The following is a 27,032-nucleotide window of genomic DNA, read 5'->3' as shown; positions in this document are numbered from 1 at the left end:
TATTGTATTTTCTATCCATCAATGATCAGAGCTTTTCTTAAATGTGTTAGGAACTCAAAAAACTAACACATTTATCAGTGTGGATCTTATTTTGAAACTGAAGCACATGATGAGAGCTCCAGCAGCTTCTTTGGGTTTAACACAGCTGGTAAAACAAAAGTTTCCCACAGATTCCCAGTTCTAAACCAGTGAGTCAGTTTAAAACCAAGCTGGTCGCATCGCTTCATAAACAGACTGCTGCTTTTATTGTTGTGAAAAATAATACTCATACACACGCAGAAATGTATTTACAACAACAGATTCCAGGCCACAATAAACTCATCAGTAGAGATGTAGTTTAATCATTAAATAAATCCATCAATCTACCTATTAAAACATCGTTATTGGTTCTGAAGTATTTAATTAAGCTCCTTACCTGTACTCTAAGGGACTGTGTGAGTCAGTCTTGATGGACTGGCTAGCATACTCAGGCCGATAAGCACCGCACCACACCTAGAAAAAAGAAAACGGATTAAATGGTGGAATGGTGATCGAGTTTTAAAAGCATTCATTAGGAGTTTAAAGGAGCTTTCTTAAGACTGTTAAAGGGACAGTCCACCCCGAAATTCTCATCAGATCTAGACTGATCCTGTAAAATTCACCTAAACACCTATCCAAGGTAGACTCAAAGTGAATTTACAGCTGTTTTTGTTCCATTTTTAGTACGTGTACATGCCTGGTCTCAGTTACATACGTTTCAAAACACTGAAATCAAAGGTCTTTTCACCTTTGCCTGAATATTTTCCAGAAAAAACGATGCTGCAGATGACTCGAGCCGGGACTAATCAGCTGGAAAACACAATGGCACCATAGCATGAAGCCTCACTTAGTCCAAATTCAAAGTAGATTTCCCTCTGCCTTGTGTTTCATGTTTCCCCTTCCTAGTGTCTTATGTTCGTTTTCAGTCTGTCTGTGGGTGTTTGCTGGGCATGGCTTTCTGGTTCCCTCCTCCTGCCAATCCTGAGTGCCAGCAGCTGCTGAACCTGCACACCTGAACCACATCTACAATCAAGCCACTGCAGTATGAAACCTTGGCGCAAATACCCAGACTCAGCCAGGTCAGTCTCCTCTGCGGTACAGACATCCAGGCCAACTTCTATTTTTTTGACACTTTGTACTTTTGGACACCACTTCACACTCTGTTCTGTGTCTCAGGTTCACCACACCAGCTTCAACCATAACCCACCACATCCAGCCTCATTCTCATCTTCTGCTCACTGGATGTGGATTGCTCTGCCCTCAGCTATTCTGCCTGTTCTGCTTCCCTATTCCCAGCCCACCTCAGCCATCATGTCATTAAAGCCTACAGCTCCACTTCTTCAAACTACAATAAACTGCCTTTAACTATTCCCTGTTTCCTGGTTGTATTTCCATTTTGGGTCCTAAATTTAACTGCCACAACACACAATGTACTGAATGTGTGAATATGAGTTAAAAACTGATCAACAAAGACAGAAATGTCTATTTAGGAGCTTATTGTATGAACATTGAACATTTATAAGAGTATGGAGCCAGTAACTTGTTCGAAACTACATTCAAGGTGAGGTCTGTCATTACCTACAAGACTCATGAGCCATTGGGCCAACCGCTTGCTTAAGAATGGCTCTGTAACCTGAGGACTGAGGATGACCCTTCCTTTCAGCACAGGCTCTCGTTGGCTACTGTAGTCTATAGTAAAAGTATAGAAGCTCCTACTGGCTCAAGTGAGGTGTCAATCAAAAGGTCAGAGGTGCAGCAGCAGTTTGTGATATCTAAGGATGTAATAATGTGTTTAGACTAAATATTTTGCTGGATTTAGATTGTTTGGACCTTTGTTGGAATATTAGCGATCTGTGGATAAAAATAATGCTTCATAGGTTAGGTTATAACTGTTTGTTTGTTGTTTGTCTGACAGAAGCGTTTATTGAACCTGCTGTGGTGGTTGTATCTTGAAATGATCCACATTCATCGAACCACGAGGAGGATAGTTTTCTAACGATAGGTCGTATGAGTAAACTGCTTAAACACAGCAGTTGTTTACACATAATTATCAAATATAACTTTGCGAGGACCCGTAGAAGGGACACTGGGTTGTTATAAGGGTTGGTAAAAGAACTGTTCTGCAGACTGTTAAAGAGACACTTCACCCCTAGTTACTTGTCAGATCTAGACTGATAAATACATTTTACAAACTACAAATTTAGTATTTCATACCTCTAACGTAACTCATGTTTATTATACAATATTTTACAGCACTTTGCATCTATCAATTCTTCTAATTCCCAGCTTTTTCGACTGCAAGTTTGGCACAAGTTTTTTTACTCGTGTACCAACTTACATGTTAAGTTTATCGTCGCAGTGGGGAATCTTGAAAAACATTTGTAACATTTGACCTGTTAAACAGTTGATGACAGTTTTCTGCTTTCGGGTTACATTGTCAGGCACTGAGATGCTCTTTATTTTGGCAGCTCTTCTTCATCCCCTGTGTGTGTGTGTAGCTAAACACTGATTTGTTCTGAGATTGCTTCAGCATCTCACCCCCTGACCCTCTCCCTTTGTCCCAGTGTTTACTTCTCGGCACCAAACATCCACTGAAAAATGCGCCTCCTGAGCGTTGGCTCTCAACTCCAGACGAAGAAATTATTGTCTGCCTTCCGTCTGCTGAAATAATACATTCAGAAACAACATGTCCCCTCATTATTCTTACTTACTTGGGCAAAGTTGAGAAAGAAAAGTTGCTTGTGATCCATGTCTAGACCAGGCAGACGAGGCTCCTCACCCTCCATCTCCACCCACTTTAGATAAGCCTGTAAACACACGGACGCGTACGTACACTTGAAAACAGATTTCAGATGTGCAGAATGTTTATTATAAACATTTTGTACTTGCTGCTGAAATAGTAACATGTGGTTTTGCAGCTAACATCCAACCTTATATGCCTGACGAACCCCTCCATTGTCTGCAATGTTCTCCCCCAAAGTGCTGATTCCACTGACCTGCAGCCACACAGTCAAAACCATGACATGAAAACACTCATTCTGGTCACTTAATACATGGTTTACATTGTCGGAGATTACAGCCGAGACAAAACATCTCATTTCATACTGCACATGCCACTGGGTGCTTACGTTTTGTCCTCCCGCTAGCTTCCAGTTGAAGTTGCCATACTGTTGCACCATGCACTGTGACTGCTCTTTAAAATGCTCAGCAGAGTAATTACTCCACCAGTTTAGCATATTACCATCCTTGTCAAAATTACGCCCTGTGAGGAAACAGAACGCATTAAGTCAAAGTACTGTTTGCCAAACATGATGCAACTACAAAGCAGTATCCAATCACAGTCACAACAGCAGACTTAAAATAAACTGTTATTACAAAATGACAGTGAATGATAAACTTCCCAAAATATCCACCATGGATCATTCCTGTCTCACCATTGTCATCGAATCCGTGTGTGATCTCATGTCCGATAACCATTCCTATGCCACCAAAGTTGAGTGCCTGGTGCTGATGTTTACTGAAGAAAGGCGGCTGCAGGATTCCTGCTGGAAACACTGGACAGACAAAAACAACAGGAGTGAAAACACAGTAAGTACTGGCAACACTAAACAGGATTACACAGAGGAGTAACTGTGTTACTATAAAAACAACACGTCTTATTTGTCCACAGAGGCAAAGCTCTTACCAATCTGGTTTCTGTTGGGTGAGTAGAAAGCATTCACTACAGCAGCACCAATGATCCACCTGAGGAGGAATTGGTTTATAATTGATTAAAGAGAACAAAACTGCATTTTAAGTCAGATATATTATCCTGTAAAATCCATGCACAGAGCACAATTTGTACCATGAAACAACATATTCAAACCTTCCAGTGGTGGAATATAACTAAATGCATTTACTCAAGTACTGCACTTAAAAACAATTTTGAGGTACTTGTACTTTATTTGAGCATTTCCATTTGATGCTCATTAATGCTATGCTCACATGGAGTCGGAGAGATGATAGACGGCAAACCGGATATCATTTTAATGGACGAGAGCAAGACGACAGAATTAGGAGAGGCCAGCACAGAATACTGATATTGCTAACAGTAGCATTGATGGTGCCATTTAAAGATAAATATTTCAACTTTTTTGCCATCCTCTACGTCAGTATTAATAACCGGATTTTATGTAGCTCCCTTAGATAAGGAGAAAACATGGGTGATCTGCACAGTTACTGGACATTACTAGAAAAATGACATAAAAAATAAACATAAAATAATTCTATTTCATATATTTTATTCCCCCCTTTGTAACTAATACGGCATCATCATCGCAACGTATCATCAGGCATGTTTGGTTTTGCTGTCCTGCCTTTCCGTCAGACTGTTTGTTTGTTTTTCCCGTGCTGTCCAGAAGGTGTTTTTCCATCTGTCATCTGCCTAAATAACACAGCAATATACTTCTACATTACTACATTTCAGAGGCAAGTATTGTACTTTTTATTACACTACATTTATTTGACAACTAAAGATATTTCTTACTTTGCAGATGTAAATTAATGACAAAAAATAAATAAGTTAAGCTGCCCAGCAGTGTATAAAGTAGTTGAAATGAGCTCCAGTTCATTTACCAGCTGCAACATTAAAAGGATGTACACACCAATGCATCACTAACCATTATAACAGAGTGTCTATTGCGCTGGAGTGAAAATGGTCACACTGCAGCTATTCAGCTATTTACACCAGTCCCTATGACGTGTCAATATGGATCCCACTGCGTGCTGTGATTTGCTCGTACTCGTCACGTCGATGCATGGGGTTTGGAAGCAGTCGGGATTACAGCAAAGAGGCCAAGGTTAGGGCTGGTTTTAGCCAATCTCAGATACTCTGATACATATATGTAAAAAACTCATAAATGTATTGTCAGAAAATCAAGTGATGTAGTACAAAGAGCGACACAGTTCAAAGAAGGCATGAGATGTGTTTGATGAATGGGTTCTGCACAGGACTTTCATGTAGGAGCCTGGGGTTAAAGTCCTGTGTTGGCGTAGTATTTTTAGCAGAATAGCTGAATAGACCCGTTTGTGTTAACGTTATACTTCTACATTGCATTAATAGTCACATTTGCTATTCTGCTCTAGGAGCAAATAGCATTGTTGGCTACGGACACCTTGGTGCTAGTAGCATCTGCTTAATTATAATCCAGTGGTACAATATATATGATTCTAAAATCAGCCATTCTGCATAATGAGTACTTACTTACTTTGTGTACTGTAAATATATTTTTATGCCATTACTTCTGTGCTTTACTTAAAGGTCTAGCGTTTAGGATTCAGTGGCAACTAGTGGTGAGGTTGCAGATTGCAACCAACTGAAACTTCTCTTGTGTGCCAAGCATGTAAGAGAAACTATGGTGGCTGACATGAAAACACAAATGGCTCTACGAAGAGTCAGTTTGATTTGTCCATTCTGGGCTACTGTAGAATAACACGGCAGATTCTGTGAGAGAGGACCTGCTCTGTGTAGATATAAATGGCTCAAAACACAACGATTCTTATTTTTGGGTGATTATAAACTAATGAAAACATAGTTATGAATTTACATTCCATTTCTGCCAATAGATACTGCTCAATCCTACACACTGGACCTTTAAATAAGATTTGTAAGATCAAGTTTAACTTTTCAGTGTTCTATGAAGATACAGAACATCTTCCTCTACTTTAGGACACTGAGTTCAAAATGTCCACTTAAAAAAAAAATTTGTTATGTTTTGGCTGAGGACAACAGAAAGAGGGAGCAAAAATCTATGACTGTGATATGTCACCGTTGATGACATTTCATGTCACGCACTCTAAGTGAGAGCACTGATAAAGCACAATGACCACCAGAGTACAAGAGCTTGTGTTTTGCTGATAAGAACAGCTTGTGCTGTCAGATGCATCAACAGCTTACAGGTCCGGGTCCACAGGTTCTCTGAGCTTCTTCAGACTCTTGTGCGCCTCTGACTTGAGGTTCTCGAGGATGTTCTCAAAGTAGTGCTCTTCACTAAAATTCAGCTGGAGAGAGAAACCAAACAAATGAGAGATCGGTGACACATGTCAGGTATAAGCACAGCATGGCTTGAAAAACAAACTCAGGTGCTACTTACATGAGCGTACTCCTGGTCAAGCTTCTTGTTGCTGTCCTGCAGAATATGATCTGGATAACCAATATGCTCCTTGATTGCCATGGCCTACATGACATGTGGAACATTAGTATGATAATACAGAACATCTGGAGATGATACCCCCTTATTTTCTTAGCTTGGCTGTGTACTTTACCTTCTCTCTTGCCTTCTCCTTTGAGGGAAAATCCATCCAGCTTAACTCCTCCAGTGTTTCCACGTACGCTTTCTGGATCTTACTGATGAGGTCACTGACCTGTTAACAGTGTGATTACAATCCCATACAGACACAAACTGTCGTAAGTTGGGTTTCCATCCAAATTGTAGCACAATTTTTAACAGAAAAAAATTCAGAAAATTAGCAAAACAAACACTAATTTATGCACTTTTCCATCCACTACTGCTGCAAACCCTCCACTCAGGAGCCACTTCAGAAGAGGGAGTCGTGTCTAGATGGTAACCCCGGATCTGTGAAAACTCCTTTGAGATTTCATATTCCGTATTTCAAATAGTCAGTTAACCCAAACCATTATCTTTCCCTAACACTAACTCGCCACAGTGCTGTGTCAGCACTAGAGAAAGGTCTGGAAGCACATTATCATTCTGTTTTAGTGATTAAATGCTCTGGCTTGTTTGTATTTCTTTAAACCAATCACAGTCATCTTGGGTGGCACTACACCCAGAATGCAGCATACAGAATGCAATTACTGTTTTGTCAGTGAAGGCTGGTGACTTTGATATAATAGTTTCAATTCCCTGTTAAAAAAGGCTGTCTGATGGCAAGGTAAAATTGTGAAAATATTCTCAATGTAGCATTCTTTTAAACCGATATTGATTTTTTTTTTTGGTGGGCATTTTTTTCAGTAGCTAAAAACGAATTAACTGAATCACCTGACAAAAGGAGTTTGAGTTTTGAACAACTAATATGACAGCTATGTGCTCTTAGAAAAGTTCAAGTAAAAGCCCTGTGTTCAAGTGTTTTAAAAGTCATCCAGAGATGACAACAAGAGCTCACAGTGGTCCAGTGACCATAATGTTACATTATCGTTTGTTTATTGAATCCGTTTCAATTGCACATAGTTACATTTACCTTTTATTGATAGACCAATGTTTCTCAGCTGGCAATGATTGTAAATGTGGCATCATTACCACTATCACATGAAACAGCAGGGTGTGAAAAGCAGAAAATGCGTTTGATGTGACAAAAGTGTACTCAATTTCCATGAGTCATAAAAGTGTTAAAAATGACTAAAGCAGAGAAAATTATTCCAAATCCATTTTCTTGATTAACTGGCAGATAGTGCATTATGAAAGTGACACGTGGCCCCTCAAGGCCGAGTTTATTCCATGACTTTCATACAGCTTGCATTCATTGTTTGACGTAAACTGTCTCTGTGGTGGTAACTGATTTCCATGCTCTGAGGAAGCTAATGTTTCTGTTATGTTCAGGGGTGTACGGACCAAAAGGACTCACCATTCGTTTGCTTTCTCCTGCAAAGGTCTCATGCACATACAGAGCTCCAACTGCATTCTCCATGCTGCTCTGGACGTAACGGACGCATTCTCGCCACCAAGCGTCCTCCACTGTGGTCCCATAGAGAGTCTGACCCCACACACACACACACACACACACACACACACACAGACAACACGCTGTAATTTAGTTCTTAAGCGAGCTTGTTTTAATATGTGCTGCTCTGTTATGTCATGCTCACCGCACCTTTCTGTAACGGGCTCTAGCGTCTTTGAAACGGCGACTCAAGCTGTTCACTCTGTCGATGATGAGCTGCCAGGTGAGGTAGTTCTGCATAGTTCTGCAAACAAAAAATGGTTTTGTTAAAGTGTGTTGAATTGTAGCTATATTTTAATTATTATACTTTCATGGACTCCTGTTTGCATCACCCTCTGGGACTGACCTGACACTGTGTTTGGAGAGAACGTCATTCATCTTCTCAAGGTAGGGAGAGCTGTACACCACCACCTCCTCCTCAAGCTGCACCTCAACAGACACACTGGACAGCACGCCTTGAATAAACCGTGTCCAGTTAAACCCCTGGAAAACAAAAGGTAGGAGATATTACGCATGTTAAATATGGTTCGAAACCCACATGGTGTTAAACCCGAGGTCCCCATTAAGGTCATGTTTTCCTTGTTTTCAGTTTTTGTCAGTATTTCCTGTTTTATTTTAATGCTCACCCTTGTCTCTCGTTTCAGGTACTTCACTTCCTGCCCCTGTGTGTTTCCCTCCTGTGTGATTACCTGCCCCCTGATCGGTTTCACCTGTCCCTCATTACCCCTTCTCCCTTGTGTATTTACTGCTTGTGCTGCCCTTTGTCTGTTGCCAGTTCATCGTCAGTTGTTTGAGTGTGTGTCCTGGCCATTTTCCTAAGGTTGACCCTACTTAAACCTTCTGCCTTTGGATACCTTTGTTTGTGTTTTTTGGACTGATTATCTGTGCATAGACCCCCTTTTTTGCAGTAAGACCTTGTGTTTTTTTTAGTCCTGCGTCTGAGTCCTTTCTTTGTTGGCTCCAGTCTCATACATGGCTAAATATGTTTTACATGATTTTATATTGTCGTGCTAACAGCTAATTATTTCAAGGCAACAAGGAACACCACATCCTGTGTGTCTAAATTTAATCTGTAGATTAGACTACATCTGCAGATGTAGTTTTAAACAAGTTTCCATGTGTGTAGAAGGAAGGTGGACTAATTAAGGCAATATTTATGTGAGTTATTAATAACTTACTTGGAACATGTCAAGGTTTGAAGGTGATGTTGTTTCCTGTTTTATTTTGAAAGTCTGTTGTTTGTCTGCCCATATCAAGTTTCCCGCCACCCTAACTGTCTGATTGCTTTCACCTGTGTCTCATTATCTCCCCTGTCAGAGTGTATATAAGTCTGTGTCTTCCCTTTGTTCTCAGTTAGATTGTCTTGTCCTTCGTGTGAGCTTTCTGGTGTTCTTCCTAGTGTATATTCCCTGTGAGATTGACCTTTTGTCATAGTTAGACCAGTGAGTTTTTGCCTGACCTTTGTGTACTAACCTGGACTGTATTAAAAACCCTGAACTTTGGATTTCATCTCAGTCTTCATTTGTGAGTCCACCATTGTGTCTGACAGAATGCTGCTTTGTCCCCCCTTGTTCTGCCCGCCCAAACTGCCTGTGACATTTTATAGCATGATCAATCACTAATTAATAGATGGCATGTATAGTGGCTGTTTCAACATACTAAAGTTCCTAGGCCACTTAGTCTGCGAGGTGTCTCAGTTCTGACTTGTGTTCCTGTTCCTTTTCCAAGTCTTCCATAATTACATCTCGTACGGTTCACTACCACCTCAGTGTCCTTCCTTTTATATATTCTTATCATATTACCCATTATTACACACTTTAACACTGCATAACACGGTCAAAACTTATTATGATCCAAACCAACACAGACTTCATGTCGTCCAACTGCCTTACAGCACCGTACCTGGCGTAAATAACTTGTGCCTGTATTCTAATACATAAATAAAGTAAATATAAACACAACCTCAGTATAGTCCACTACTATACGCTATTCAAAATATATAGACACTGTTGTGTAAAGTTAAACAATAGCAGAACCTATGGTCTCAAAGGCTGATATGTCTTGATATCGTACTGCACTGCAAATGAGCTACAAATGCTGTGGTGCTTTGTGCCACACACGTGTCCCTATACAAAAAACAATAAATAAATAAATAAATAAATAATTATTAGGATACCATGAACATCTAGTGTATGTTTCAGTAACATCACATTCACACACTGAGCTTCCAGGTACAGCGAGCCTTCTGAGTGGCCACTGGAATTATCATCTGTAAGAAGTAAACAATAATACACGAGGGGTCATTATGTACAAAAATAATGGACAGGGCTGAGGCAAATAACACTCCACTTCACACTTTACACTGTGGTGTTTCCACACAGTCCATTATTTTCTGTATCAGGACACTTCAGAGGATCTGAGTACTGAGTGTTTGAGATATCGGCCGTGGAGATGTCTGCTGTCTCTCCAGTATAATGGAACTAGATGGCACTCAGCTTGTGGTGCTCAAAGTGCCAAAAAAAAAAAAAGAACTGAAACACTCAACAGCAATGTCTTTTTCCAGAGATCATGACCCTGTTACTCAAGTTAATCCACAGACCTTGTTGTGAGCAGTTCATTTTCTTTCTGCTGAACTGCACCCACCAACTGTAGAAGGGAGAGTGTATCTCCTGAGCTAGCTAACATTACAGCACAGCCTCATTTAGTTTCGCAACTCTGGGCTGTTAAAGACACAGTAGTTCAGTGACATGAACCTGTGAACTGCTTGCACTTTATGTAACACGTAAAATGACACTTACATTAAAGCTGAATGTGTTCTGCAGCTCTCCAATAGTCATCTTATTATAGAGAATGGTGACATCTTGGCGCTCCTCTGCCGGTGATGTGGCCTGTCCCATAACAGGAAGGAAGAAGCCTTCTGGTTATATATATTCACATTATGCTCTCTTTTCATCAGCAAAGTCTCATTCGTCATGCTTCTGACAGACACGGACAACAAAAACGACTGGTTAAAAGCCTGGCTGATCCCCTGTATCCACACTAAATGTAGCCTGGTGCTTTTGATTTACAGGAAGCAGAGAGGGGCTACTCATTTTTCATCTTGTCATTATTCATTTTCCTTAGCCCTCATCCCGCAATTCCATTTCCTGTTGTGGCTGGCACTCACGTTGGCGATGTCTGTCTCCAGCTCCAGCACTTGCATCATTTCCTCCCACACACGGTCGTCATCCTGAGTCAAGTTCCTGTCCTCTCGGGTTATCTTCGCAATAGAGACCATGAAATGTAGGTAGGCCTCTCGAACCTGTGGTGCAATCACAAGCTATGAAATGTTGTTTCCACAGCAAAATCAAGGTTGTGTCAGAATGACGGAGGCGAATGGAATAAGATTTGTAGCACCCCAAACAAGGGAAAATTACATTAGATAATACGTTTATTTTCTAAAAATGAACTGGTTACTCAGGATAATCCAGATATAATTACGACCTGACTGAGAACAATTTCTTCAGTAGACAGTAATGCAGCTGTTACTGTGACATTTTGTTGCACAGAGATGTTGGCGTTGAGTTTTGCAAGTCTTTTTTTTAACACAACAAAATCCCATTCACCTCCATAGTACTGTAGTGGACGAAGAATTCTAATAGAAAAATATCTAAAACTTTAACAAATAAAACCTAAATTATCTGCATGATTCATGCGTTTAAGCTACAGTTGGTAACTTTTATAAAAACAAAAGATTTTTTTTTCATATTTGCAAAAACTGTCACTATATTCAAACAGCAAGAAATGAGACAGACAATCCGTGAGAAAAAAAATCATATTCATTTAGTCACTGTATTGCTTTGTAGTGCTTCTAATGGCCTTACGGCATGTGAGTGAAAACAACCAATCTGAGCCAAAGAATCTCTAACGCAGCTGTCAGTCATATCTGTAGCTGCTCGTGAACTGCAATCAAGCCGTCAAACTAGGCAGCACTGATCAAATATGAATCACAATTCTGTTATTGTATTGCCTACTTCTTGTCTCAAATGTTTTCAGAAACATGTTTCAGTGTACTGTTTAGCTGTAAAAAAAAAAAAAGAAAGTTGGTCCAGCTGGTGGGCGGCCAGGTCACCACTGTCTTATTTTACAGCTAAACAGTACATTGAAACATGTTTCTGAAAACATTTGAGGTGAGAAACAGACAATGCAGTAACAGAATCTTGATCAGCACTGCCCAGTTTGACAGTTTGACCACAGCTCACGAGCAGTGATTGACATGATTGACAGCTGCATTAGAGACCCAACGACGCTGATTAGTTGTTTTCAGTGCACTGTGGTAGATTCCAGCAAATGCCATTAGAGGCAATAGGATGAGGAGGGACATGATTTCTTTTCCCCTGGCTATCGGTCTTGTACTTCTTTCAAAACATAGTGACAGTTTCAGCAAATGTGACACAATGTTATTTTCATTAAAGTTACAAAGTGCAGCTTTAATTCAGAGAATGTGTTTTAGTGATTTGGGTGAAATGATCCTTTAAGGCCTCACCTTTTTGTAGTTTCCATCATTGAAGTAATAGTCTCTTGATGGCATACCCAGTCCAGGCTGGTCAATCTAACCAGAATAACCAAGAATAGCGATCAAACATTTCTGTGTGTCTTTAATCTTTTTCATGTTTACATTTTTGTGTGTTTTTAACTGTATACTAAAATGAAATGGCTGCCAATATTCTATTATTATCAATAAATCTGATGAAAAGACCAAAACCAAGGATAAACTGTTCCTGCTAACAAGTATCAGTTAAAGTCTGATACAGCGCATTCCACTGTGCCAGTGTTTCTCCCATAGGGGGGTGATCATACCCTGAGGGGTACTTTTTTAAAATGTTTTAATGTTAATTAATTCAAGTTTGAAGCATAGAGAGGTGGACAACTAGGTTACGAAGATAAAATATCAATCCCCAAACTATAAGGGTGAGAAGCTCACATGGGAAGAGCATCTTGGAACATCTATTCACCATGGATGTATAATAATACCTTGATACCAGATCCCAAGATGGCACCTTTTCAGTCCTACGGAACTGCTTGCCTTGAGTATACGGAAAAAAAAGTATATGCGCAGTAGTGTTTCTCCTGCTGGCCCCACCTGCTAGTTCCTGTTCAGCTCATAGACTTTACATTGTGATGATGTCACTGATTTTTCCATCGCTTTTCTTCCAGTAAAGTTTAACAAATACTAAACCTCCATGGACCAACCCTTCCTAATAGAATGAGTCGTAACTGACCTTGTTTGGAGTTCAAGGTGTCCTGTTGACGTATCTTTTATAATGGTTGCCAATGGGGTAAATGCTATTTGTCCCACAGGGGATTTTTTTTTAACTCCAATACCCGGAATGGCCACTGGGAAAAACTGCAAGTCTAAGCATCGTTCCTAGGTGCCTGCTACTCACAGGGAAGCTTGGAGGAAAGCAGCACAGTCAGGGTATTTCAAAGCCCGAGACATTTAGACACACCTGATTTCACTGTGAATAATGAAAATGTTGAGACTGGGGCTCAGGGAGGATGATAGCTGTTAGAGATGCAGCAAAGAAAGGGGCATGCTGGTACTCGTGCTATATGAATGTGAAACCATACATGACTTCTGTGTTAACAACATACTGGAAACAGACTTCACTGAGGGTCCAGCATTATGTATGTTGGGCATTTTACCAATGGAGGCTAACCCGGCCTCTCTAGTGTGTTCTTGGGTGAAATTAGCCCGCATAATGGGAAGCAGTGCAGTGCTGAGACATTGTGAGTCCAAAGAGAAAATCTGCTTCAGAGAACGGAGAGATGAGCTGGCCGAATAGTTTCTTTTGAGCAGCTTATCCACAGAGTTAATAATAGTCTAAAGGGTTTCAGACGAAGTGATAGATACAGATGATCAACATGTCAGCTGATATTTGTGTCTCACTCCTGCTCTCTGTGCATTATATAATTGTTTATGTGAAGTAGATGAACACGAGGTGTAATATGATGTTGTATAAAGGTTGTATGACAGTGTGTTACACACTGCAGAGAGGATTGTGCACATCCTTCCTTTTCTTTTTTACTTTTGTGTATTGTTTGTACATTTGTTCCTGAAAAAGCAATAAAAAGTTTAATCATAAAAATATTTATATTAGTCATGCATAATTCCTAAAATAATTAAATCACTTATATAACTGTCTTAGTGTTATTACATGGTGACAAAAAGTGGTTTGCCATGAATTTAGTGATGGATTCTATACATTTGAAATGTTGCATTACTGTTTTCATCCCACTGTAGGCCTGGGCGGCATTTATTTTCCTACCCTCATACCTTCCTAGCGTTTCGTCGAGGTATACGGTATACAATCGTATCTGTGCTTAAAAGCTGAGCTACTGGTAATAGAAGTCATTGTAGCATTTCTAATATGCAGTCAGCCTACTGAGACTAGTCTTGCTGGGTTTAAATATTTAAAGCCCATAGAATAATGAACAGATAGGAAAGAAGCGCCCCTCTCACTGGAGGACCTGACACTTGCTGCTGCAGATACCGACACATCAGTGGGCTGAACGGCGATGACGTGTTGAGTAAAATCATGTGGCTAATAAACTGCTTTTGTAGTCGGAAGAAGTCATCTCAAGATAAAGTTTCATGTGGAAATACTCCTAAATGGGGGGCAGAGACATTTTTTTAACATGAGTCCTGTGACGTCATCCCCACCACTCACAGTCGCCATCTTTTTCACCTCAGCTGCCTATTTCACCAGTAGAGACTGACCTCTGGTGGTACATGCTCTACAGCATCTCTCTAGCAGTTTAATACAAAGAGGAGCATCTTAAGAATCATATCTTCGAGATTTCTAAATACTGTGGTTGCACAGTTGCACTGGGCGACATGTTCCTTCATGATCATGGGCACTGTAGTTTGTATTGAGAGTTTATACTGAGTCCATCTCACATAAACAGTCCTAAAAAAACCCCCAGCACACCAAATGTGTATTAATCCACCACTGAAAATAGTCCGCAACAAACACACTATTTACTCCTGTTTGAGTAACATTTGCTATTAACTGCTGCTACTACTACTAATTGGAATTTATTTAGCCTTTTATAAAAAGGAAACTCTATTTGTGAGCCATTTTTCAGGATTTACATCCTCAGTAGTAATGAATTGGCTCAGGCTGAGTGCCACAGACAGGGTAGGGAAGTTGGAAAGTATTAAGCGACAGACTCATAACACATAATGACTGTGTAATGATGTTACACTTGTAATCTGTTATTTGTAATCTTACATAAATGATATGGCGCCGAGAGTCCCGGTCGTCTGTCCACACGTACATATCCAGCAGAACCTTCTTGTGGAAATGAGAAGTGAGCTTTGCCAGTGTGTCCTCGAGGCTCCATGCTTCCTCTGCAATTACAGGAGAAAACAAAACCTGGCACTTAATTTAAACACAGTTATCTCGCTGTAATGAACTATTCAATGTAGCAGGATGCAAAGAGCAGGCTCCCTCTCTGCCTGTGCTGCACATTTAACCGCACTCTCTGTGTGAATCTGTGCAGATGCAGCTATGTGTGGTTAATTCTGTTTGAGCCACCGTCCATGATTACATTTAATTAAAGTGGCAAGAGCCAGGAGCTTGGGGAAGAGCAGCGTAGACTATTTAAAGCATCCTTCACAGTCCTGAGTGAGGACATGCTCCTCTACCCACTCATCACGCTCCCAAACTCCACACATGACTGCTCAGCTGAAGAGCTGCGGCCGGCCTCTTGATCCCGCCAACAAAGCTCAAACTCAGCAATTCCCTGAGAGCAAATATAGCTACACGAGCTCTGCGTGAGCACATGGATTTGAGTAGGAACATGAGTGCTTGTTTGTGTGGATGTATTGCACGTGCACATTTGCACGTTTATAGAAGAACAAGCTGCAGACATTAATCAGAGTGTGTGTGTGTGTTCTACCTGTGGTGGTGTTCCAGTCATCTGACGCCACGGGCCAGTCTCCGATACTCTCAATGAGCTTCAGGAGGGGCTGGGAGTCACGCTGCTCTATGAGGCCTGCAAGCAAAACACCACAACTTATACAATATAACAACAACACCATAGTCTCTCTACTCAGCCCAGTCGTCAGGAGAAAATGATGGCATTGTATGTTTCTACAAACCACTGATACGTTACATTTATAGGTTTTAGATCATATCAGTGTCTCTAAAGTGACCTAGGTCTGATTACATGTATATGAGCTAACTTTGTCATCACAAAAGTGTAGGAGATGGTGGATGGTGGATGGTGTAAGACCCTCGGCAAGATGACTGACAGGCTGCAGACCACTGTTTGAGACCAACAAACAACAGCGAATAAAATTCAAACATATCTGCTACATAATAACGTACAAATGTAACATATCCATAGTTTGCAGAAATGATGCCAACATTTATTCCGACGATTAAGTCGCTCTACTATTCATTCTGTAAGACAACAGGCCTCACTGAGATTCATTTTTTTCCCACCTTGGAAACAGCAGTGGACAAAAACAATCTCACACCATGACGACTGGGCAGCTCCACCTGTAGGACTTGCAAAGTCTTCTTTTGATTTCTCAAAAAAGGCCTTAGAAGGTATTAAAATTTATTAATTTACAAACATCACTGCAGGTGTGTTCAGCAGAATTAGCAGATGTTTTTCACTCACAACAGTCTTAAATATTTCTCTTGCCTGCTGTAGGCAGTTAATCATAAAAAGGAGATTGTTTCAATTATGCTGCAGGAGGAGTTTTATTGGAGTTTCAGTCAGCACCGTCAGACCAGTAAAAAGCACTTCTGCTAGCTACAGTAACTAGTGCTGTGTCTCAAATCAGATACTTCTGTTAGTCCACTCACATGCAGTGCACTGTGTACTTGCATAGTGGACACATTTTGACATTTGTTGTCAAACACAGCTGCTGCGCACTTACCAACAACGACAGTCACAAGATTTGACAGCTTTTCTTCGGCTTGCAAATTGCAACCCCAGATGTTTGTCACCTGCCACAATATATGCTGGGTGTATCTGCTTGGTCGCTCATTTGCTTTCTCCTGTATTTAGGCTATTTATTTCTTGTATTAAAAATGAACATGTTTTCATGGCACGTTTCTTTATCTATGAATGTCCTTGGCTGACACTGGCTGCCTCTCTGACCACAAATCTAAAATCTTCTACTGCAAAGACGACAATTTAACATGCATACACAACAAACTTCACTATGCCCCCAGACCTTACAGAGTGCTCCAGGGATGATGTTTTCCTGTAAGCCGACGAGTAAGTTAGCATCGCCCTGGTTCCCTCGTCAAAAAACCTGTGTGATTTTTCCATTGGATTTTTACTTGTTGCAGAAAATAAGCTCTGCGGCAAACAAAAGTTTATGATACTTAAATGATTTGTTCGGCAAGATAATCTTTAAAAATGAACACCACTTTTATGATTTTTGAAGCATAAGTGCAATCGCCAGAGGTAAAAAGCTAATATTACGATAAAAACAATACACCAATATTGCATGGCTGTAAAGCTGTGTTCGGTGTGAAGATGCTCTGTAGTCTCATTTAGCCACTTCTTAGCAACCGTCTTTTTAAACACACAAAAAAAACTCACGAGCTTGGTGTTTACTGATGTATTTTATGTAGTAGAACAGAGCATGACAGTGTCTTGTGCTTGTAAAAAAAACACAGACCTTTTTGCAGATGTTTAACCTAAAACCCATTCAAAATACCCACTGATTCTGGCACAAGAGAACCAGAGGGCAAAAATGCTAACTGATTTGCACGTTTTAGGACTCATTCCTGGGGCAATCTAAAGTTTACGCCTCGACACAGTCAGCTGACATTTCACAAGTTTAAAATGTGTTCGTGCTACGTGCTATGTGGGCAACATGGCAACCTTTGAGAGTTGAGAATGTTCTCATGTTCCATGCTCAACTTCGTAACCATTATGGGTACGCCATCCAGGTACTTACAGTACACTGCATTTTGCCTACTTCACAGTGTGAACGCACTCATGCACTCAAAATATCAAGTATAAGTACAGATTAGAAGTATCCCATTTGAGACACAGCACATCAAGTTCATAATGATTAAATGTTAATTTAAAATGAATTAAATTAAATGAATTAATCATTTTAATTGTTTAATCTATCCACACATCCATTTGAATGCCACTTATCCATGTCCAAGCTGAGCTGATTAAATCAATTAAATCATCAGAAATGATTGTTGCATCGTGCTATACGAGTAAGTACTGAAAAAGGTCACATCATCTCTACTGATTTTCCATCACACTGCCAGTATGATCATAAAACGTGAATAAAATTTTGCTCTATATGCCATTTAAAAGAGTTCAAAAAGTCCTAAATCTAACTTGGTGAACCTGCAGACACCCTGGCTGAAGGAACCGTCTGATGTAATAAACAGCTCCAGAAACTGTTTTCTTGCCTCCTTTCAGAAGTGAAACACCATAAAGAGAACCTTACTCTCATTCATGCAGGAGTTGTAAAGAACTTTGGCCTTCTTGATTGCATTTCTGTCCTGTTCATTCTCCGTCTCCAGAACACCTGCAACAACAGAACACATGCAGATATTTCATCTCTGAATGAAACCCACGTGTGGCTCTGAATTCTGCAGCCCACTGACCACTAAAGATTACACCCCGCTGACCTTTGAGGACAATCTCCAGCTTGTCCCTCAGAATGTCAAAGACGCTGTGGCGGGAGCTGGTCTCCGGGATGACGTGTCTCTCCAGCCAGCCCCCGCAGGCATACTGGTAGAAATTATCACAAGGCTTCACAGACTGATCCATGTTCTGCAAGAGCCGGGCAGCTTTTGAGGTGTCATGGAGACAAGAGGGGGGAAAAGATGGATGGTGAAGATCCGCATGTGGTTAGAAAACAGCTTTTTGCAGGGATGGGGGGTTGACTTTGTTTGTAAAATGAAACAGCAGGAGAAAAAAGAAAACTCCTCTCACCTGCAGTAACACAGTCCGCAGTTGTGCACACACTGTTGAGGCTGGAGCGAAACAGCTGGCCTGGAAAAATCAATGTCAACATTCATGAGAAAGCATTCAGACTATTTGACAAACTGCACTCCGACTGAGACGAGGAGGATGTTATCGTGTAGAAAAAAACTCTAAATAGTCTAGATCTATGGTGTGTGTGTGTCGGGCAATGTCTATGTCAGCAGTGACTCTGTTCTTCACTTGTGTGGCACTGCTGATCAGGCAGTAAAGGGAATTACAGCATTACAGTGACTATCAGAGGTGCAGGCTCCAATATGACACACGCCAACCCACTTATCACACTGTGCTCCCTTTGCTCAGTTTACAAGCTTATAGTGACCAACGCTCACCTTCACTTGTTGAGCTCCTGGACACACTCGTCTTGTTAGATTGCTCTGAATTGTTAGGAAGAAACAGATTTTTAGACACAGTCAGGGTGAGTTAATTATGAATTATCTGGATTATTTTATATTTAAAGAAAAGAAAGCACAATCAAGAGTTATGCAGAGTTGTATTATGTTTGCAAGTGCACTAAGATCATTTATTTTTTCAGAAAACAAGCCTGGGGTTGCAGTTCCTTACTCAAAGGTTAGGACTGTGTGTGTAGTGTATATTGTGTATGAGGCAAAACCCTTATTTTGCTTATTTTGAAGTGTAACATTAACCTTTAAAATCACTAAAAAGGTTAACAGATGATATATGTGCATCAGTATTGCATAAAGCAATGTCATGGTCAGATCTGAAAGCATTTCCAGGGTCAAGATCATTTCCTGTGTCAATGCCAGCTTGTAGTCACACAAAAAACAGAGCCGGGAGACACTTGTCATTACTGCTGCCATCTGTAATATCTGGATCTTTCCACAGTGAGCCTGACAGAGCCGTTACCTTTCACAACCAACGTGTAGAGGACTACCAGCCCGGCCAAGGCACAGCTGACCAACAGCAGCAGCACGGACAGACCAATTTCTGCAACAGTCCAACGACGCTTTCCAGGTTTACTTGATTTCTCCATGATATCCATTTGGCTTTCGGATTTGCCCATATTCCTCCTGACTGCCGGCTCTGTGGGAAAGACACCGTTGGAGTGTGGGATGGTCCAGGCAGAGAGCTACCAGTGTGTGTGTGTTTGTGGTGTGTGTGTGTGTGTGTGGGCTGTGCAGTGATCCATCAGTAAACTGTGCCAGCTGACCTGCAGTGAGTGAGCTTCAACTGCTGAACACCTACAACAACTTCACTGACAGGAGTTGTGAAACTGTTCTGGTCTCGTTGCACAAATACAGTTTGTCGCTCTGCATGTTATTCTTTTATAAAGTAATATAGAAAAGGTTTTGGCCCATGCAGGTTTCATTTTATAGCCTTTACATTGCTAGTTTTTGGGCCTGCTGAATCCATGGCCTTTTGGTCGTCACTTTCTCACCCTTAAAGCTCATATTTTTCCTAGTATCTGTAGTGCTATTCATCAATCTAGATTGATTTGGTGTTAGTTGCAGAGTGTTGGAGATATTATATTGGCTGTGGAGATGTCTGCTATCTCTCAAATATAATGGAACTAGATGGCACTTGGCTTGTGGTGCTCAAAGTGCCGCAAAAATACATTTAAAAAACTCAGGTTTAATGTGGCTTCCCAGAAATCATGTCGCGGTTATTCAAGATAATTCACAGACCTTGTTGTGAGCAATTTCACGAAGGAACGATTTTCTTTCTACCAGACTACACCCAACAGCTGTATCACCACAGTGAAAGAAGCATGCATCTACTCTTGGATGAGAGGATAATGCTGCTGACAGCGGAAGATGCAAATATAAATGGCGTCTTCCTTGGCCGAGCTGAAACGTTAGCTAGCTCGGTGGTGCTAGGCTAGGCAAGCTAACAGTAGATGCAGACTTCCCTCTGCGTGGTAATGTGTTTGGCGGGTGTAATTCAGTAGAAAGAAAATAGTTCCTACATGAAACTGCTCACAACAAGTTCTGTGGATTATCTTGAGTAACCAGGTCATGATTTCTGGAAAGAGACATTGATGTTTTGAAGCTTTAAGCACCACAAGCTGAGTGCCATCTAGTTCCATTATATACGAGAGAAGGCAAACATTTCTACAGCCGATATCTTCAACACTCCACAACCCACACCACAACGATTAAGACTGATAAATAGCGCTACAGTTAAGAGCAAACATGTAGAGGAAACATATGTCTTTTTGATTATGGGGTGAGCTGTCCCTTCAATGTGCGAGGAATTCAAAGTGAAAAGCAATCAGGAGATGACACAATTGCTTCGTCTTGCTTTGCTTTACTTTGCTGCGAAGGCCACCACAGGCCACTGGTTCCAAATTATTGTTGGACCCCTAATTTTGAAGGGTCACAAGACAATTAAAAAGCGAAGAAATAAAAATACATATTTAAAGTGATGTTTCCTTTTTCTGACTTGTGCCTTAGTCATGTGAAATATTGGATACTTCGCTCTTCAGCCCTCTTAAATCCTTTAAATGAAACAATCTTTTAAAGATAAAAACACTGCTACATCTCATCTCTGCAGTGCGACCAATGCCTGTGACGAGAGGTCACCAGTAGATGTTCCTTTATTCTAAAGCAAGCCAAAGAGTTTAGAGGACCTTGGACATACAGTAAAGAACACTGCTTTGTGTTATGAAGGCTGAAAATGTACATCACCTCTGATCTTTGAGCTAGATATACTGTAGAGGAGTCTAGTACATTATCTCACTGAGACAAAGACATTTTGCTAACTCAAAGGAGATCTGTGTTGCGATATGAATATATACAATAAGTTGTCCATTTTGTAAAGGTAGTTTGGTCGCTGTCTTTATGTATTTTGTTAGTTAAATTACCCATATGTATTAAGTTAACCTCATCAAGCATTTCTCCATTATGTCTGGAACAGATATCAGTCTATACTGAGTTTTCCCGAGTAAACTAATATTTATTTTTCTCCATAAGGCCCAGTCCTAATGCCACATAATGCCCTGGTTGTTAAAGTGATTAGTTCTCCATGGCTCAGGGCACCTGTTTCATTAACCTGACCACAGTCAATGCATTTTGTTCAGTGTATGAGTTCATTTAGATCATTATTCCTCACTTAATCATTGAGCTCCATCTGTTGTTAATATAGGACAGAGAGTTGTTGTGTATATTGAATGTGACATTTATTCTGCAAACAATTTGGGGAGCAGCAAATTAACCATTAAACTTACTTTCACTGACTATTGTTGTTTGAAATATTTGCCCCCCCACACACACACACGCCAGGCCTTTAGCCATAAGCCTACTTCAAGAGAACTAATTTCTATGCACAATAATTATGTATGTGTGAACACAATATTGCAAATGAGCATTTGTGCAGGGGACAAAACGACAATCACCCGTGGCTTTCAGCGGCATTGCTCTGCATCTATTCAGTCTGCAGCACCTGTTTCTCCATAACCAGCCCCATTGCCCTATCATTAGGCCTGACAAGGGACGGGCTGTAAATCAGAGGTTCACACTGCTGTGCCCCATTAGCCCTTCCTGATGAATACTCATGGGCACATATCTGGCACTACAGTGATGAAGAGTGGGCAGGGGCTTGTTAGAGCTTCACTGACATCCTCAGCATCAGAGTGCACAGAAACTGTCTCTGAGGCAAAATCCTGTTACACTGAGGCCCCACTTTATGGAGAACTGAGTAATAATGTGCAGTCTACTGTGTCAATACGAGATTTGTTGTCCAAAAGGAGGAGTTATTTACATCTTTAAATGTGCTCAGATGTTCAGCTGTGCTGCAGTGCTCCCTGTTTTTAGGATACAGGGCTTTAGGATATAGGCAGGATTCAGCAGTGTAGTTAAATATCCATAGGATCCTGCATTTCTAATTAACCACAAGACACATATTCATGACTTCTTTCCATTTATGACCATTTAAATATATTAATATTTTAAAGGGACAGTTCATCCCAAAATCAAAAATACATATTTTCCTCTAGGTGTAGTGCTGTGTATCAGTCTAGATTGTTTTGATGTGAGTTGCCTAGTGTTGAAGATATCGCCACAGAGATGTCTGCCTTCTCTTGAATATAATGGAACGAGATGGCACTCAGGCTCGTGGTGCTCAAAGTGCCGCAAAAATACATTTAAAAAACTCAATAAATGTCTTTTTCCAGAAATCATGACCCAGTTACTCAAGATAATCCACAGACCTTGTTATGAGCAATTTCAGGAGGGAACTATTTACTTTCTACCGAACTACACCCACCAACCGTATCGCAACACAGAAGGATATGTGCATCTACTCATGGATGAGTGATTTGTGTTTATGACGTCCTCCTCAGCTGAGCTGTAACGTTAGCTACCTCAGTGGTGCTAGGTGAGCTAGCAGTAGATGCATACTTTCTTCTACGCAGTGATACCATTGGTGGTTGTTGTTCGGAAGAAAGAAAATAGTTCCTACATGAATCTGCTCACATCACCATGGAGAAGGGAGTGTGCATCTACTGTTAGCTTGCCTAGCACCTTTGAGCTAGCTAACATTTCGGCTCAACCAAGGAAGACGCCATTTATGTTTACATCTTGTGCTGTCACAAGCACAAGCCTCTAGTTCGTGAGTAGATGCACGCTTCCTTCAATGCGGTGATGCACTTGGTGGGTGTAATTCAGTAGATAGAAAATAGTACCAGCATGAAATGGTTCACACCAAGGTCTGTGGATTATCTTGAGTACTGGGTCATGATTTCTTGAAAGAGACACTGATGTTGAGTTTTTGAAATGTATTTTTGTAGAACTTTGAGCACCACAAGCCGAGTGCCATCAAGTCCCATTAAATGCACAAGAAGGCAGACGTCTCTACGGCCGATATCTCCAACACTCGGCAACTCACACCAAAACAATCTAGACTGATAAACAGCACTACAGGTATGCGGAAAAATATGCATTTTTTTAACTGGGGGTTAACTGTCCCCTTAAAGTACTGGTGAATTGGCTTTACGATCTTATCAGCCCTTAGTAAATGTAAAAACATGTCAGCAAACAGTTTGAAGCATTTGAAACACATTTCTAGACACATTAGCTCGAGTAAAAGATGCTGACACTTAACGCATCTGCAAAATGTTCATTGACAATGCATTTGATTTGTTTTCTGCTTGAATATTAGATTTTGCAATACAATATCTACTTGTAGTGACTACAGCATTATTAAACTGTTTTATGTTCATGTTTAGGCACTTGTAGCACTTCATTAACGTTCGGGAAAGATCATGGTCTTGGTTTAATACAGAAAATTCAGGGGTTTTTTAAAATTTTTTTTTTTATACAGCCCAATATCACAAATCACATTTTGTGTCAGAGGGCTTTACAACATATGACATCCCTCTGTCCGAAAACCCTCACAGCAGATAAAGACCCCCCCCCCCCAAAGACCTTTATCAGGAAAAAAGGGTAGAAACTGCAAGAAGAGCAACTGACTTGTGCAGTGACTTGAATCACAACATGATCGCTGTGATCTTTTCCTTACTCCAGCCAAAGGTGCTTTTGTTTGCTCCACCTAATCACAGGCTAAAATGTGACTAAATGTTTTTGTTATTATGACCAAAACTGTTGAAGTTATTTTTTGCATTTATTTGTACTATAACTATGACATTGGTCTCCATACCTGTTCAATAATGTTAGTCTAAGAAATTAATACACTTAAAGGTGAACTGCGCAGGACGGTTGGTTTCTGTTTGTAGACACGTTCACCAGCGAAAGTAAAAGCCAACCACAGATTCATTCTTGCTATATTTTTGTTTTTTTTGGCACTTTGACCTGGTTGCTACCTTTTCATAAAGCCAAAACCTCACCTGAGTGCTGCGGGGGTACACGCCCATAAACGTCCTGAACACAGAAAATTAGAAGAAAATAATACAAACGAGGTAGAAGGCAGTCTCTGGGGATGAATACACCGCCACACACTCCTAGTGGGTCATAAGTGATGATTTGTATGACTCTCTACATTGTTTTCCTGCAGAGTATATCTTTAATTTCAAGTTTAGTTTAGTTGAAGAAGACCTAAGACAACACATGTTGAATACAAAGAATTATAGACTGAAAGTAGTTTTTCCTGTTCACCCCTTACTGCCTTTTTTATCTGGTGATGTTCTGCGCTTTAATCTTTTATGTTGTGATATTTGGTTATTTTACCTGACTATTTTTATCTAATGTTTCTGTAAAGATCTTTGTCACTTTGTTCTGAAACATTAATAAGGTATTCACAAACCAATATTGGTTGGAAGTACTGTTTCTCACCCTGGGTAGCAGATTGCAGATTGTCCTGCAAGATCCACCAACCAGATGGTTAGGACAGCCTCTGTGTAGCCTGACAAACAAAACCCAGGGCCAACAGAAAAAAACCCAACACATCACTGCTGCTCATTGCTGTGAGTGCAAGGTAACTGTCAGTGTATTTGCATTTTTATCAACTAAGACAGACAACCGGCAGCAGAATGAGAAGCTGCAGTGACGGAGAAAATCTGCTTCTCTTCCACCAGCTGCAGCTCTACACTACATCCTCCAGCTTTATGCTCGTGCACCACAGTGAGGCCTCTGCAGATGATGTGTCTGCCCAGCTAGGGGTCTGGCCGAGAGGGCAGCACCAAAACATTGTTAACAATTAATACAAGCGACATTAACAGACTAAGACAACTAATGCTGCAGTTAAAATGCATAAACGGGGAGATTTTTTCTAAAATGATCTTTAAAACTGACTTTATCAACACTAAGGATTCTTTCAGGAGAAAGGGGACCTAACTCAGGGTGCCAAAATCAGTAGAATGCCATGAGAACGCAGGCTAAATCGCTTTTGATTTCCACACGTGTGCACACAGGTGGGGACAGATTTATAGAGAAAACACAATCTAACTCTCTGTCACCAGTGAGAGAAGCATCAATGTAAAAAGCTCCTGATTCAGTGATGATTCAGTCCAGCTTCAAGATTCAGTGTTAAAAGTGTGTTTGTTTATGTACTGAGATAAGAGTAACCTCAAATAAAATTTTCTGAATATGTCTCCAGCCCCAAAAAGACATGTGAGTAGGAAAGCATTTCATATGATGGACGAAACAAAGTGTTAACAAACCAGTGACGTGGTGTAATCTAACAGGTCAGAGGTTCACTGTGTCAAAATTAAATAAAAAAATCCTTTCTCTGAAAGTGAGTCTAATCTGTTTTCAGTTCTGCTTGTTTTAAGCACATTAAGATTACATTCAGTAACTGGTACTGTTCTTCTCTAAACTTACTGCTCCAAACAAAGCGAGGATTAACTCGAAGGGTCAGACTGCCAGCACACTTTCCCCAGTTCAGTGTTATTCGCTTTGCCACTGACCTTCAAGTCTAGAATAATGACAGCGGCATAAAAAATGTCTCAGCAGCTCAAAGTCTTAGTAATGTGTCCTGGGACTGCTGAGAATCTGACATGATACCTAAAGGGCTGCAGTTTCAGGCGGTTAACTTTAATCACCTTCACTTTGGTACTTGACAGCAAACAGGAATCTAATCTAAAAGATTCAGAGGCTTACCTTTGTGTGTGGATGGTAGAAGTCCCTGAGCCGTTTCCCCCCACAGCGGGCTAATATCTCAAACACCCCTGCTGAGCATCCACTCAGAGCTGGTGTGTAGAGAAATGAGACTGTACTGCAGGTTGAAGGAGACGTTATCCAGTTCAGTGTGCTGCTCAGGGAATGAGTGAGGCAGCGGAGAGAGAGGGAGAGAAGAGACGGAGGGAGGGAGGGAGGGTTGGAAGGAGAGAGGAGGCAGAAGGGAGGTGATAGTACTGGATTGTTTTCGATTTAAGCACTGTGATAAGATGTTGGGGATGTGTGGGTTATGAGGGGTTGAGGTGGGGTTTGATATGTGTATATCTGAGGGGTCAACAGGATGTGTTACAGTGAGCATCAATTTCCTTTTTCTCCCCGTGGAGTGTCCCCAGCTGCTGAGAGGAAAGGGCAGAAAAATCTGGAAAGCTTGCAGAAAGATAAGACAAACATGTTCTTAAAGTGCTCTGCGGACAGATAATCCAGTAACGCAGAGTTTCTAAACCTCTTTTAGCTGTTTTTATTACTCCTGCAGCCATAAACGTGTTGGATTTATGTCCTCCTGTTATCATCAAAACAAACACCACTCATCACTGCTGCCCTTGTCAGCCCTCTCTCCTCTCGTGTCTGGGAAGACCGGTCTTCAGGGAGATCTCGGACGCCCGAGGTGTCTCTTGGTGGGGATCTGAACCTTGGCCTGATGTCAGATTGAAATGGCACGGCGCCCAGGCTCATTATCAGCCTGAT

The 27,032-nt window shown here is 40.8% G+C and overlaps 1 protein-coding gene across 1 annotated transcript in view; it reads right to left on the bottom strand.

Moving 5' to 3' along the window:
* The window catches only part of mmel1 (membrane metallo-endopeptidase-like 1), a 35,675-nt gene extending 9,234 nt beyond the window's left edge, over positions 1 to 26,441 (bottom strand). The window contains exons 1-23 of the mRNA XM_033625518.2: positions 26,271 to 26,441; positions 19,624 to 19,800; positions 19,089 to 19,133; positions 18,709 to 18,768; positions 18,402 to 18,563; positions 18,218 to 18,298; positions 15,679 to 15,774; positions 15,009 to 15,127; positions 12,260 to 12,325; positions 10,901 to 11,035; positions 10,533 to 10,622; positions 8,081 to 8,217; positions 7,885 to 7,978; positions 7,639 to 7,767; positions 6,322 to 6,420; positions 6,150 to 6,233; positions 5,954 to 6,057; positions 3,704 to 3,762; positions 3,453 to 3,572; positions 3,147 to 3,280; positions 2,949 to 3,014; positions 2,730 to 2,825; positions 416 to 492 (exon numbers count right to left, since the gene is read on the bottom strand). Coding sequence (XP_033481409.2) covers positions 416 to 492; positions 2,730 to 2,825; positions 2,949 to 3,014; positions 3,147 to 3,280; positions 3,453 to 3,572; positions 3,704 to 3,762; positions 5,954 to 6,057; positions 6,150 to 6,233; positions 6,322 to 6,420; positions 7,639 to 7,767; positions 7,885 to 7,978; positions 8,081 to 8,217; positions 10,533 to 10,622; positions 10,901 to 11,035; positions 12,260 to 12,325; positions 15,009 to 15,127; positions 15,679 to 15,774; positions 18,218 to 18,298; positions 18,402 to 18,563; positions 18,709 to 18,768; positions 19,089 to 19,133; positions 19,624 to 19,780 — 2,210 coding nt within the window. The 5' untranslated portion in view covers positions 19,781 to 19,800; positions 26,271 to 26,441. The remainder of the gene's footprint in view (positions 1 to 415; positions 493 to 2,729; positions 2,826 to 2,948; positions 3,015 to 3,146; positions 3,281 to 3,452; positions 3,573 to 3,703; positions 3,763 to 5,953; positions 6,058 to 6,149; positions 6,234 to 6,321; positions 6,421 to 7,638; positions 7,768 to 7,884; positions 7,979 to 8,080; positions 8,218 to 10,532; positions 10,623 to 10,900; positions 11,036 to 12,259; positions 12,326 to 15,008; positions 15,128 to 15,678; positions 15,775 to 18,217; positions 18,299 to 18,401; positions 18,564 to 18,708; positions 18,769 to 19,088; positions 19,134 to 19,623; positions 19,801 to 26,270) is intronic.
* Between the last annotated feature and the right edge of the window lie 591 nt (positions 26,442 to 27,032).

Source organism: Epinephelus lanceolatus, chromosome 1 (genome assembly GCF_041903045.1).
Source record: "Epinephelus lanceolatus isolate andai-2023 chromosome 1, ASM4190304v1, whole genome shotgun sequence".
Classification (NCBI taxonomy): Eukaryota; Metazoa; Chordata; class Actinopteri; order Perciformes; family Serranidae; genus Epinephelus; species Epinephelus lanceolatus.
The sequence above is the reverse complement of the archived record's forward strand: the minus strand, read 5'-3'. Positions and strand labels throughout refer to the sequence as shown.